Source organism: Micromonas commoda, chromosome 9 (assembly GCF_000090985.2).
Source record: "Micromonas commoda chromosome 9, complete sequence".
Taxonomy (NCBI): domain Eukaryota; kingdom Viridiplantae; phylum Chlorophyta; class Mamiellophyceae; order Mamiellales; family Mamiellaceae; genus Micromonas; species Micromonas commoda.
In genome coordinates, this window is record NC_013046.1 from 994,063 (window position 1) to 1,006,960 (window position 12,898).

General features: G+C 67.1%; 5 protein-coding genes across 5 annotated transcripts; 2 read left to right on the forward strand and 3 right to left on the reverse strand.

Moving 5' to 3' along the window:
• Window positions 1–29: 29 nt before the first annotated feature.
• Window positions 30–1,823, reverse strand: MICPUN_85292 (predicted protein; the record flags this gene model as incomplete). Its single annotated transcript, XM_002504656.1, has 2 exons — window positions 30–509; window positions 741–1,823. The coding sequence occupies 2 exons, from the start codon at window positions 1,821–1,823 to the stop codon at window positions 30–32; spliced, it is 1,563 nt and encodes a 520-aa protein (XP_002504702.1).
• A 436-nt stretch (window positions 1,824–2,259) lies between these two features.
• On the forward strand, window positions 2,260–5,043 carry MICPUN_85202 (predicted protein; the record flags this gene model as incomplete). The annotated part of the gene is made up of 3 exons (XM_002504330.1): window positions 2,260–2,373; window positions 2,497–4,551; window positions 4,636–5,043. The coding sequence occupies 3 exons, from the start codon at window positions 2,260–2,262 to the stop codon at window positions 5,041–5,043; spliced, it is 2,577 nt and encodes an 858-aa protein (XP_002504376.1).
• Window positions 5,044–5,127: 84 nt separating this feature from the next.
• Window positions 5,128–6,483, reverse strand: MICPUN_61532 (predicted protein; the record flags this gene model as incomplete). Its single annotated transcript, XM_002504657.1, has 1 exon — window positions 5,128–6,483. One exon carries the CDS (start codon window positions 6,481–6,483, stop codon window positions 5,128–5,130), a length of 1,356 nt encoding a protein of 451 aa, XP_002504703.1.
• A 151-nt stretch (window positions 6,484–6,634) lies between these two features.
• Window positions 6,635–7,391, forward strand: MICPUN_70506 (predicted protein; the record flags this gene model as incomplete). Its single annotated transcript, XM_002504331.1, has 1 exon — window positions 6,635–7,391. A coding segment is annotated over one exon (757 nt), but the record flags the coding sequence as incomplete, so codon positions are not given.
• A 392-nt stretch (window positions 7,392–7,783) lies between these two features.
• MICPUN_108935 (predicted protein) lies at window positions 7,784–8,943 on the reverse strand. Its single transcript, XM_002504658.1, has one exon. The coding sequence runs from the start codon at window positions 8,897–8,899 to the stop codon at window positions 7,823–7,825; it is 1,077 nt and encodes a 358-aa protein (XP_002504704.1). The 5' UTR covers window positions 8,900–8,943; the 3' UTR covers window positions 7,784–7,822.
• Window positions 8,944–12,898: the final 3,955 nt, after the last annotated feature.

Here is a 12,898-nt window from a genome sequence, read left to right on the forward strand (position 1 = left end):
GAAATTAATAGACCATCAACGGCTCGTCGTCAGTAGGACCGAACCATCACCTCAACCTCCCGCGCCTCCTCCGCCTGAACGTCGCTTCGCCCGGTCACCTCCAACCTCGCGGTGTCCTGCATACGCAGCGCCGCCATCTCCCGCTCCGCCGCGCGCTCGCGCTCCAGCCGAGCCTTCTGCCTCCGCAGCACCTCGGTGCGCTCGTTCACCACCATCAACGTGTTGCCCTGGCCGCCCGGCAAAGATTCCCTCACGATCTCGTCGTTGACGCTGACGCCGTCCAGGTACCGCTTCAGAACATCGCGCAGGTCGGCGTTCTCCTCGGCGAGCCTCTCGCGTTCGCCGTCCACCGCGCGGGTGTCCAGGAATACCTTGTTGTACCTGTCGAAGAACCTGTTCATGTACTCGTACTCATCCACGGGTTCGTTCGGAAATGCGGGCAGCGAACCCCACGATGACAGCGAACCGCGGCCGTGCTCGAACGTCCCGGCGACGCCTTCGTTCGCGTCCTTCTCCTTTTCGGCCTTCTCCGCGGCGGCAGCGGCGAGCAGACCGGGGTGGGTTCGTTTAAACTCCTCCGCGCGTTTCTCAACCTCCGCGGCGGCGAAAGCCTTCGCCTCCGCCTCAATCTCCGCCATGCCCTCCGCCGCCTCGCAGCGCGCGTACGCCTCCGCCAACGCGCGCTGCGTCGGCGTCTGGAACGCGTCCGCCGATGCGTCCGCGTACGGGCGTCCGCTGACGTTGAACGGGTCGATCTTCTCCTCCTCCGTCTCCAGTTTCCGAGCCATCTCGGCGAGTTTCAAGATCTTCTCCGCCCTCGCGATCTTCGCGTCCACCGCCTTGGAAGCCTCCGCGGACGCCTCCACTAAAGCTTGTAACCTCGAACGTTCCGTCGCCCTCGAGTCCTTCATCTTCTTCGTCAGCTCGCGGTAGTGCTTTTGCATCGACTCCTTTTCCTTTCGCAGCGTCTCGTTGCGTTCCGCCCACTCAGCCTCAGTCGCCGCGTGCCGCCTTCTCAAGTGCGCCAGCTGCGTTTGCATGCGATCGATGCGTCGCGAACGCTTCGCCATCGTCGCGGCGGCGTCGGCGTCCTTAGCGGTGAGCTCTTTGAACGATTCGGACCTCGAACCCGTCTCGTCGACGTACTCGACGTGCGCGTCGTTCAGCGCCTTCTCCAGCGCGTCGATGGATTGCTCCAGCGTGAGCCGGAGCGCGTTGTACTCTTCGCCGTTCCTGTTTTTGATCTCCTCGCGGGCCGTCTCGAAGTCGTTCTGCGCGCGTGCGTTCGATTCCGCGTGTTGGCGTTCCATGGCGTCGATGAGCTCGAGCATCTCGTCGCGCCTCTTTCGGTGCGTGGCGTCGACGCCGTCGCGCTCGTTTTGGAATTCTCTCGTCAACGATCGGAGGTTGCGGCGGAACTCGTCGTCCAGGTGGCGGACCAGGCGGTGCTGGAGGTTGGCGAGGGCGTCCAACTGCGCGGTGTGCGAGCGGAGGGAGGCGCGGTGCTGCTCCTCGGCGATGTCGAGCTCGCGCGCCAGCTGCTCGATCTCCGCATCCTTCCGGTCGCAGAGGTGTTCGTGCGCCTGCGACAGCACCTCGACGTCTCTGAGCAGCTCTTCCGCTTTGACCTGGCGCATGATCTTGAGCCAGTGGTGCTGGACCCTGCGGCGGCTCACCTTTGAGAGCTGCTGCTCGCGCATCCGCGTCGCGTCCATCTCCGCGGCCTTGCGTCGCAGGTCCGCCATCAAGGCCTCCTCAGCTTTCATGGCTTCCTCCCGGGCGAGGAGCTGCTCCTCGTCGAGCTCCTCCTCTTTCGCCGCCATGACGGGTGGATCGGGTTTGGCGCGTGGACGATCCCCGCTCCTTCGCTAAAGCGATTGCCCCTCGCGCGCGCACGAAGGGAGCGTCGCGACCCGGGTTGTGCGAACGGCCCCCTCGCGCCGCGAGGGTCGAATTCGAGCCGGAATCGGTCGACTCCCGTTTTGGATGCGCGAGTGATCGACCCGTTTGGACGAGGACCGAGTGCGCACCCACAGCTGGCAGCGCAGCCGAGCCAGCGAGAGAGAGCGAGAGACCATGAGCGAGGGCTCGCCTCCGGTATCGCCGAGCACCGACGGCCGCCCGGAGATGGGCTCCGGCGGCGACGACGACGACGATCCGCTCGTCGGCCCGAGCGGAGACCTCGGGGGTCCGCCCATACCCGGAGGTCAGCCGATGACGGGGTATGATTCGGACGGGGTGAACCTGGCGGGTGGCGGGATGGACCCCGACCATCCGCTGCTCGCGCGCGCCCAGGCCGCCCTCCGCAAGCAGCTCGAGGACCGCAAGAGGGACGTGGAGGAGCGGATACGCGAGAAGGAAGCCGAGCTCAACGTGCGCCCCCGCCCGCGTTCCCCCCGCGTCTGCCGAATCCCGCCCATTCGTCCCGTCCGTCCCGATTTGGGACCCCGCGCCTGACCCCTGCCACGCCCCCCGCTCTTCCCTCATCCCGTGCAGAAAGAGAAGAAGAGGCGCGAGGCCGTCGGCGTGGAGCTCTACGGCGTCCAGCAGAACCTCGGCAAGCTCCAGCAGCAGCTCGACCGGACCATCGAGGACCAGGCCGCCACCGCGCGCGCCAGATCCCAGGCGGAATCCGACCTCAGGCAGCTCCAGGAGTGGCTCGAGGCCCGAGCGCTCGACGCCAAGGAGCAGCGGCGCACCCACGATTCGCACCAGAAGGAGCTCGACGACCTCAACGCCACCCTGCGACAGGTGGAGGCGTACAACGAGCAGATGAAGGGCGAGATTGCGACCACTCGAACAGCCACCTACGCCGCCGAGGAATCAGCCACGCGGCTGGAGAAGGAGAAGATGGATCAGGACGTGCTCATCGACGTGCTCTCGGAGAACCTCAAGCGCCTGCATCAGGCGCACGCGCTCGCGGAGGCGCAGCTCATCGCGCAACGCAAGGAGACGGGCGCCGCGCGCGCCACCCTCGAGGAGGCTGCGCGGGAGATGGAGGCTATCAACTACGAGAAGAAGCAGTTGACGGCGCAGTGGAAGACGTCGCTGGTGGGCATGGCGCGAAGGGACGAGGCGCTGCAGGCGACGCAGGAGGCGCTGCGCAAGCAGGCCGAGGAGACCACGATGATCGAGGCGGAGACGTCCGCGTACAAGCGGCAGATCAAGGAGGCTGAGGGCAAGAACGAGCAGCTGACCCAGCAGTTGCGCAAGATGGAGGCGGAGGGGGAGTTTCTGTCCAAGAACATCGACGCGTGCCGCGAGAAGAAGGAGCGGCTCATGGAGACGCACGCGAGACTCACGGCGTCGTTGGAGGAGACGGAGGCGCACCTGGAGAAGGCGCACAGGGAGGCCAAGGCGCTCGACGACGAGACGAACAAGACGGAGAAGGACATTGCCAAGACGACGGCGGAGTCTCGCGAGCACGACGAACGAATGCTCGCCAACCTGTCTGAGCAGACCACCGTGGAGAAGGGGGTTCAACGCACGATCGACGCGACGCGCGAGGTACGGCGCAAGATCAGGGACCAGGAGATGTACGTCACGACGCTGCAGAACGAGATCGCGAAGACCAGGGTGGACGTGCTCAACACCCAGGCGTCGTTGGCCACCCTGGACGAGACGTTAGTGGTGTTGGACGCGGAGCTCGCCGAAAAGTCGAGGACGGTGGACAAGTACGAGGCGGAGATCAAACGACGCAACGACGACATCGCGAAGCGCGCGAGAGACGTGGACAGGCTCAACAAAAAGCTGGAGCAGCTCTCCGGCGGCGACGACGACGGCGAGAACCTCGGACCGATGGAGGCGACGATCAAGAACATGAACAAGGAGGTTGAGCAGAAGGAGAAGGAGAACAAGGAGCTGCAACGGCGATGGGTCAACTGGCAGACGGAGCTCGTGACGATGGTCAACGAGAACAACGAGCTCACCGAGAAGACCCAGCGACTGAAGCAGGAGAAGACTCTGCTCACCGCGCGCCGCAACCGGCTGGACCAGAACCTGACCCGGCAGAAGGAGGAGTGCGGGCAGCTCTCCAAGGCGATGGAGCGCATGCACCAGGACATGGTCCGAATCAACGCGCTTCGCGACAAAAACGCCAAGCTCCACGACGCCCTCGTCACGGACAACTACGTCCTCGAGACTGAAATCGTGGGCGAGCTGAAGGACCTGGAGGTTGAGGCGGTGACGCTCGAGTCGAAGATCGAGGCGAGGACGGAGGAGAAGAAACGAGTCGTCGCCGAGGTTGTCGAGACGGAGCGTCAGATTATGCTGTGGGAGCGTAAGATTCAGCTGGAGAAGGAGACGCAGGCTGCGCTGGACCCGGACGTGGGCGGCGACGTCGTCGGCGCGATGAAAAAAGAGATTGGCCGCATGGAGACGAGGTACAACGAGCTCAAGAAGCGCCAGGAGCGATTGATGCAGGAGATGGAAAAGGCGGTGTACAAGCGCGAGCTGATCACCACCAAGGCGATGCTCGCGGCGGCGTCCGGGAAGAACAACTCGCACGCGTCTTCATCCGCCGCCGCCAGAGGGCTCGCCAAGGCTGGCGTCGTGCCGCCGGGGGCCAAGGGCCGAGCGTTGCGCAAGGAGGAGGCGACCAACGCCGGGGTGAAGCGCGCGTGTCGGGAGCTGAAGAAGAGCATCGAGCAGACGGATGCGGAGGCTCGCGCGCGAGAGGCTAGCGTCGCGGAGCTCGAGGAGGAACGCGCGAGAGCCGTGGACGAGATTGAGCAGACGGAGTCGGCGCTGCGAGAGCTGCGGGAGCGGGAGGAGGAGCTTCGGAGGGCGCACGAGGGCGTGGAGCGGGAGCGCGTGCGGGCGTCGTTGGAGGCGCGGAAGAACGAGCGGATGCTCGAGCGGTTCCGGGAGCTCGAGATTGGGACACGAGATCGGGCGCAGCTGGACGAGGAGACGGTTCGCGCCGAGTTTGAAAAGGCTCGGCACAGACGCGAGAAGCTGGTGGATGCCATCGGGGACATCTGCGCGGACGCGCCCCACCTGGAGGCGCACCTCGACCGGGCACTCACGCTCCTGTCCCTGTGAGAGGTGATCGTACGCGTCGGTAGTTTCGTTCCGCGTTGGATGAGATTATATATTCAACCGACGAATGAAGGGGTGTAAATTACGTCACGACTTGCCCAACTTGCCCGCGCTCGCGCCCCACGTGTACAGCTCCAGGCACCTCGCGTGTATCCCCGCCGCAGCCACGAGTATTCCCCCGCCGCCGGGTTCGAACGCGCGAACCTCCCGTTCGCCGTCGCCCAGTCTGACCGCTCCACCGCGAAGGTCAGTCACCGTGGCACCAGCCTCCGCCGCGCAAACTATACCGGCGGCGTGATCCCAGACCATGCTCCGCTTCCCCTTGAGCGCGTAATCCAAAGGCGGGTGCTGGACGAACACCTGCGCGACGTCGAGCGCCACGGCGGCGTACTTGCACAGCGACCCGCATCCCATGCGAACCTCGCGCGGCGTCTGCGACGCTCCGCCGAACGTCTTGGACGCGAGCGCCGCGCCGATTGGAAGATTTTCCAGTCGCTCCCCCTCCGACGTCACCACCGTCGCGGCGCTCACGTCGGCGACCGTCGACGTTCTCGCGCGTCGCCACCCCGACCCACCCGGCTCGCCGCTGAACAGGGGCTTGTACCAGCACCCTTTACCCGCGGACGCCGCCACGACGACGCCCACGCCGTCGCCCGGCGCGAGCGGCGGTCCCCGCCAAAACGGGAGCCCGAGGACGCCGAGGTCGGGCGCTCCATTCGCGGGGTCCACGCGCGCGAGGCCGACGGCGCACTGCGGCGACGCCGGGTCGTCGACGCCGCGGATGAACGCCTTCGTTCCGTCGATGGGGTCCAAGACGAAGTACCGCGGGCGAGCGGGGACGGAGCCGACGGGGGACTTACCTCCTCGTCGCCGCGTCGATTCCGCCGCGTCTCTTCGCATGTCGAGCGCGTCGAGGGATTCGTCGTCGACGCAGACGCGCCGCGCGAGCGCCTCCACCGCGGTGGCGCCGTCGCCTCCGTGTCTGGCGACCGCTTCTACGACCGCCTCCGACGTCGCCGCGTCCGCGATGCACACCGCGTCGTCCTCCTCGCCGATCACGACGACGTCGTCGCCCAGCGATTGGCGCAGCGCCTGCGTGACGAGCGCCTGGCACGCCAGATCCGCGACCGTCACGGGCGTGTCGTCCGGCTTGGCGTGCGCGCGGCACGAAGATCCGAGGTCGAGGAGGAGGTCGCACGCGCGCGTGACCGCGTCGATCGACGCCGCCAGCGCGGGGTCCGGCGCGAAGGCATCCTCCGGCGACGCGGCGTCCGCGGGCAAATTTTCCCCGGAGGCTGGCGGCGACGACTGCGACGCGCGGGTCCGTGGAGGCGCGGGGAGCGGGCGGCGGGTCGGGCGCGCGCCACGGTCGCGGCCGCACCGTCGGGTCCATTCGCCGGGCGAAACCCGCGCGGCGGCGACGCGGATCGTCGACACCGCCATGGCCAATGGCGCCCCGCGCTCGTCGTCGAGGGTAACAATCAAAACTCACGCGGTCGGTGCCTTCTTCGGTTTCGTCGTTTTCCCGAGCGGCGTTAGGGTTCCCGCCCCGTCACACCTCGCGGCGGGCGCCATGTCGCCTTCCTCCTCCGAGGACGACGACGCCGATGAGCGCGTCCCGTACTCCCGCCGACCCGAGTGGGCGGACGTCGAGCCCATCCCCCAGCCCGAGTCCGCCAACCCCGTCGTCCTCATCGACTACGCCGACGAGTACGTCGACGCCATGGACGTCTGGCGCGCGGTGTACCGATCGAGGGAACGTTCGCGACGCGTTCTGGACCTGACGCGCGACGTCATCGGCATGAACGGCGGCGCGTACACCGTCTGGCATCACAGGTGGGAGCTGGTGTCGGCGCTGGGGGTGGACCTCGCGGAGGAGCTCCGGTACGCCGGCACCATGGCGCGCGCCAACCCCAAAAACTACCAGGTGTGGAACCACATGCGCCTGTGCTCGCAGGCGATGAAGGCGAGCGGCGACGACGCGCGGGAGACGTTAGCCTGGGAACTCAACGAGACGCACACGCGCATCGCCCTCATGATGGACGCCAAGAACATTCACGCGTGGACCCAGCGCGCGTGGGCGGTGCGAACCTTCGGGCGGTGGACCGACGAGATGGAATTCACCGAGCGGATGATCGACGACGACGTTCGGAACAACAGCGCGTGGAACCAACGATTCTTCTGCGTCGTCGGCGGCCTCGGCGGATTCGTCACCTCCACCGACGACGACGGGAACGGGGACGGCGCGGACGTCGTCGTCCTCGCCGAGTCCGAGCTCGCGTTTGCCAAGTCGCGTCTGGACAAGTCGCCGCACAACGAGTCGGCGTGGAACTACGTCAGGGGGATCTTAAAGCGGCCGAACGTGGGGTGGAGCTGGCGCGGCGAGGGCGAGGCGATCGCGAGGAAGCACCTCGGCGACATCTTCGGCGACGCGAGTCGGAGGCGAGTCGGGGCGACGTCTTCGGGGGACGAACGAGGCGGGGAGAGCGACGGGGAGAGTCGCGACGAAGGGTGCGAGCCGTGCAGGCACGCGGCGTGTCTGCTGGCGGAGTGCCTGGTGGACGCCGGCGAGTTTCACGAGGCTGGGCGCGTGTTCGATGCGCTGCGGGCGATCGACCCGGTGCGCGCCAACTACCACGCGTTCAGACGCGCGCACTCGCTCGGTTTAGTCAGCGCCTGACGGTCCGTCGGCTGGAGGAAAGTTACCGGCGAGGTTTATTCACGTTTCCATACTGGAACCATTAATAACTTAGAAGTCGCGTAATGCAAGTGAGGTATTATATCAGGTGACCACCTTGTTCATCGCCCGAATGGCGTCGTTGAACGCGAGCCACGCCACCGCCCCGTCCGGCGCCGGCGGCAGCTCGACGCCGTCCTCGTCGAACCTCGCCCTCGCCTCGGCGCCGTGCTCGAACACGTGCGCCATCGCCATGCGAATCTCATCCGCGGTGAACGTCGGGACTAAGGACTTTACGATCGCCTTGAGCTCCGGTTCGGTGACGTGCTCGTCCTCGTCGACGTCGAACCTATCAAAAATCTCCCTCGGGGTTTCATCCGATGAGTCCAGAGCCTTCTTGAGACGTATCAGGACACCTTCCAGAGGAGCTATGACCTCCGCGGCGCGGTCGCGCACGCGATCGGGCATCGCGGGCGCCCTCGGATCCACCGCCGCGGCTCTGATCTTCGAAGCCTTGAACGCTCGCTGCGCGCCCCTGAGCGCCTCGCGGAGCACGTTGAGGGAAACGGGCGCGTCGCCGTCGCCCACGGAGAGGTGCTCAAAGTGCCTCAGCTCCCGTTGCGTGGCATCCGGGATGGCGGATTTGACAAAGTCGCGGAACTGAACCCGCGTCAGCGCCCCGTCGCCGTCGTCGTCGAAGCGGTGGAACGTTTCCCTCAAACCCGTCGTGGCGTTGCCGTCGGGGGCGAAGTGATTTCGCAAGAGCGCGAAGAGGTCCCTCGGGGTGACCCTGGGCGGGGGGATAACCTCGGGTTCGGGCTCCGGTACCGCGTCCGGCGGCCGAAGCGCCTCGATCCTCGCCGCCTCGAGATCTCTCTCCGCCACAACCTTCGCGCCCTCGCGCGCCGTGGCGGCGATCTGATCCTTCTTATCGCGCATGTTCTTGGATATTTGCGCGGTGGCCTCGAAGCCGCTGAGGCCCGCGGCGGATCCCGCAAAGGGGACGAGCGCGGCGGGAAGTTTCGGCGCGAGTTCCACGACGTAAGGACACCGCGGCGGCGGCATCGTCCGCCACGCGCGCGGCTCGATGTCCGCGCCAGTGTTCAGAGCCCTCGCCTGCAGTAGCTCGACGACGACAGCCTTGGTCTTGTCGATCGCGGTCTCGACGTTCATCCTCGCCATCTTCTCAGCCTTGCGAATCCTGGCGCCCGCCGCGACGAGGTCCTCGTCGGTGATGAGCCTGTCCTGCGGCCCCTCGAGCTCGTCTGGATCCGTCGTCGCGATCTTCACCTTCTTCTTGTACCCCGGCGGGGGTTCCCACTTGGGCGGGGCGGCGGTCACCTTGACCATCGCCGCGGCGTCCTTGGCGTCCTCGGTGAGGTCGTCCAACGCGTCCCTCACCGCCGTCTCCAGGTCCTTCGCCGCGGACGCCAGCACCCTCAAATCGTTCACCCCGCAAACCCTCGCCTCGTCCGGATCGTCCCGCTCCTTAGCCCGCAACGCGTCGTCGCCGACGAGCAGCGCGTCGGTGAGTCTGGGCGCGATCGTCTCGATCCTCGCCGCCGCGTCCTCGCCGACTTTGGCGATGGCGGCGCACGCCGCGTCGACTTCCTCCTCCAGCTGGAGGTATCCGATTGGTTCGGGCTCATCCGGAATCTCCTCCGGGTCGTCCGTTCGAACCCAACGCTTCGTCTCCAGATCCAGGAACGGCACCGCGTTGTTCGCGGGCGGGGGTTTCGGCGGAGGCGGGTTGGCCAACATCGGGTCGTAAATCTCGGTGCACGCTTGTACGAGCTGCTTGGCGCTCTCGCCCGCGGCTCGGATCCTTCTCGTCCACGCGTCTCGCGTCGTTCGTAGCTTCACGGCGAACGCGGCGGGGTGGCCGCCGTTGGCGCCAGCTTCAAACTCGGCGGCGTCGTCGATGATGTCCCTCCATCCCTCCGTCGCGTCGGCCAGTGCACGCACGATGGCGAGCGCGCCGTTGGACGCCCTGGCGGGCAGCGCGGGAACTTCGGTGAAGTCGTAGCCGCACATCTCGCGCTCCAGCTCCTTCTTCACGGCGTCAACCTTGATCCAGAGCGCGTCCCTGGCTTCCAGAAGCACCCGATGAATCTTCGCAACCTTGTCGGACAATCGCTCATCCTCCAGCATCTCCTCCGTCTTGGCCTCGCACGCGTCGCTGGGTCTTTTGGGGTTAATCTTAGCCTTCATGTACCCGGACTCGTCGTACGCACCCGGGCCGACTTTCGTGTGTTTCGTCTGCCACACCGCGTACGCCACCGCGGGTCCCACCTGCTCCAACGCGGCGCTCACCGACCTATTCGCCGCGTCGACGCCGATGAGCAACTCGGCGTACCCGACCTCGTCGAATTTGCCCATGTTGCGCGCAATCCCAACCGCCTTGAGGATGGGCTTATAACACCGCGGCAGCGCGTGGTCCACGACGGCGACGACGCGGTCGAGGACGGATCGAAGCGGGATCGTCTGGTCCGACGCGGCGCTCGCGGCGTCGGCGCGAATGGACTCGCAGAGCCGCGCGACGCGACCGGCGGCGGGTCGCATCAAACCGAGCGCGTCGCCGAGGAGGCCGACGGGGGCGACGTTATCCGCGGCGGTTGGCCTCGACGGATCAAACGCATCCTCGGGGCTGGCCATGGACGCCGCCGCCTTGATCTCCCCCGCGAACGAGTCGAGTAAGCTGGTGACGAGCGCGCACAGCCTGCGGAGCCTGGCGTCGAGCGCCAGCCGGTCGTCCTCGCTCATGAACCCGTTCGTTTGCGTCGCGCGAATCTCCTCTTCCACGGCGTTTTTAACCGAGTTGAGCGCGTCGACGCATATCCGTTCGCAGTCGGCGACGGCGCCGGTGATGACGCCGCGGCACTCGGCGCCCATGCGTCCCTTGTTCATGGCGTCCACCCGCCCGCTCGACTCGCATTCCAGCAGACTCCTTCGCTGTTTCTTCAGCGTCTTGACGACGAGCTTCTCGGCGTGCGCGAGCGCCCACACGATTGTATCCGTGGCTTCTTTTTCTGCGGCGACGGCGTCGCGTCGCGCTTGCCAGCTGTGCGCGCTGCGCCCGTAGGTGCCCTCGCGTTCGGCGGCGACGGCCCATCGGCGCTGCTGCTCCACCGCGGCGAGTTTATCGCGCCGGCGCTTCTCCTCCGCGGCCGCCTTCTCCTCCGGGGAGAGTAAAACGACGGGGAGGAAGTAGTCCGTCATAACCTTCGCGAACATGAACTTGTCCACGGTGTCGTCTTTCCGATTTGTTGGAAGGGTATCCTTCTTCTCGTCGGGATCCTTCGGCGTTCCATCTCCCGAACCCTCCGCCGTCTTCCCGAGCGTCGCGACGTCCCGTTTCCGTTTCTCCTCCTCCGCGGCGGCGGCGGCGTTCGCGCGGACGGTGGCCACCGCCAACGCCGACGCGGCGGCGGCGATTTGCCCCAGCCTCGACGCGTGACGCTCGAACCGTCGCCGCCGCATCGCCTCCTGTTGCTCCTCGACGCCGTCGCCCGTGCCAACCGGTACGTTGGACGACGCGATCCGCTTCAGCGCCTCGTCGGCGATGTCCGCGGCGTCGTACTTGCCTCGCACGGCAACCCTCGCTGTTTTCCTGTTGGGGACGAGCTTGTCCATCACGTCGTTTCTCGTCTCCGCCGCTTTCATGACCAGCCGCATGTGCGTCTTTTGCAGGTTGGCGACGGACGCTGCGGTGGCGACGGCGGCGTCCGCAGCCTTGCGGGTCTGCTCCAGTTCCCGGCGCTGGCGAGCCTCCACCTGCTGCGCGCGCTCTCGCTCCAGTCGCAGCTCGCGGCGCATGGCTCGCATCTCCGTCATGACGATCGCGTTGGCTCCACCCGCCACGCCGGAGCCGTAGTCCGCGACGCCCGGCGCCGGGTCGTCGTCGTTCGTCGCGAGCTGCGCGCCGAGGAACGACACCGCAAGCTCGCGCTCCGAGCGCATCTCCCGCCTCAACGCGTCGAACTCCGCTCGCATAAACGCCATCATCGCATCCGGCGGCACGTTTTCGTGTTCGCGCGCTGACAAGTCACCCGTGTTCTGGAAACGTCCGGTATTCTGGAACGAGTCGCCGAGGTTCGGAACGGACGAGTCGCTCGTGACGAGTACCCCGCGGTCGTCGTCGTCGTGATCCGACTCGACGTCTACGGTGCGAACCGATAACTGCCCAAACCCGGAAGCCGCCCCGAAGCCCGTCCCGTCGGCGAAGGCGCCGCTCGTTCGGGCGAGGTGGTCCCTCGCCGCCGCCTGCATCGCCTCCACCCCGCTCAACTGCGTCGCCGTCAACGACGACACGTTCGTCACGTCGAACTCGTTCGTCTCGGTGCCCGTCTCATTCATCGCCCCGGGATCGATCGTCCCGTCGTTAAGAACTTGCCGATCGGATCTCTCCAAACGCAACGACGCGTTCAGCGCGGCGGGGGCAAACTCCTCGCTTCGTCGAGCCAGAGCGCCCCTCGCCGCCATCTGCAGCTCGCGAACCTCAGCCTCGGTGCGCGGGGAGAGTCGGCGCACGTCGAGCGTGCCGAGCGGGTCGAATTTGGGTGGCGACGACGCCGCGGGCTTGGGCGAGGGCTCCGCCGGCGCTTGGGAGGGCGCGGGGGGAAGAGACGTCCTCGGAAGAGAGTCGTCGACGTCGTCCCCGCTCTCCCCGCTCGCGAGGATCGTCCCCGCCCCCCGCCTCGCCAGATCCAGCGCCGCCGCGAGCTCGCGCTCCCTGGCGCGCATACGCGCGAGCTCGGCGTCGCGCTGCATCAGCGCGGTCCGCGCCCGGAGCGCCTCCTCCTCGGCGGTGAGCATAGCGGCGTAATCGTCGTCGTACTCGGCGGGGTCGGCGGCCGGTTGGGATCCCGAGACGTGCTTGAAATCGACGCTCCTGCCTCCGCCGCGCGCCGCCGGCGCGGCGTCCACGCGGACGTCCTCGCCGTCGCGGGCGCTGACGGGCGAGGCGACGGAGCCCGGGGGCGGGGACGGCGCGCCGTCGCCGAGCGCCGCGCGTCGTTTGGCGAGCTGATCCTCCATGGCGACGCGTTCCGCCTCCCACCGCGCTCGCTGCGCCCTCAGGGTCGCCACCTCCGACTTGAGGTTGACGAGCTCGCCGCCCACGTCCCCGGTCCATTGCGTCGCCGGAAGCCCCCACGACGCGCCCGTCCGCTGCGGGCCGAG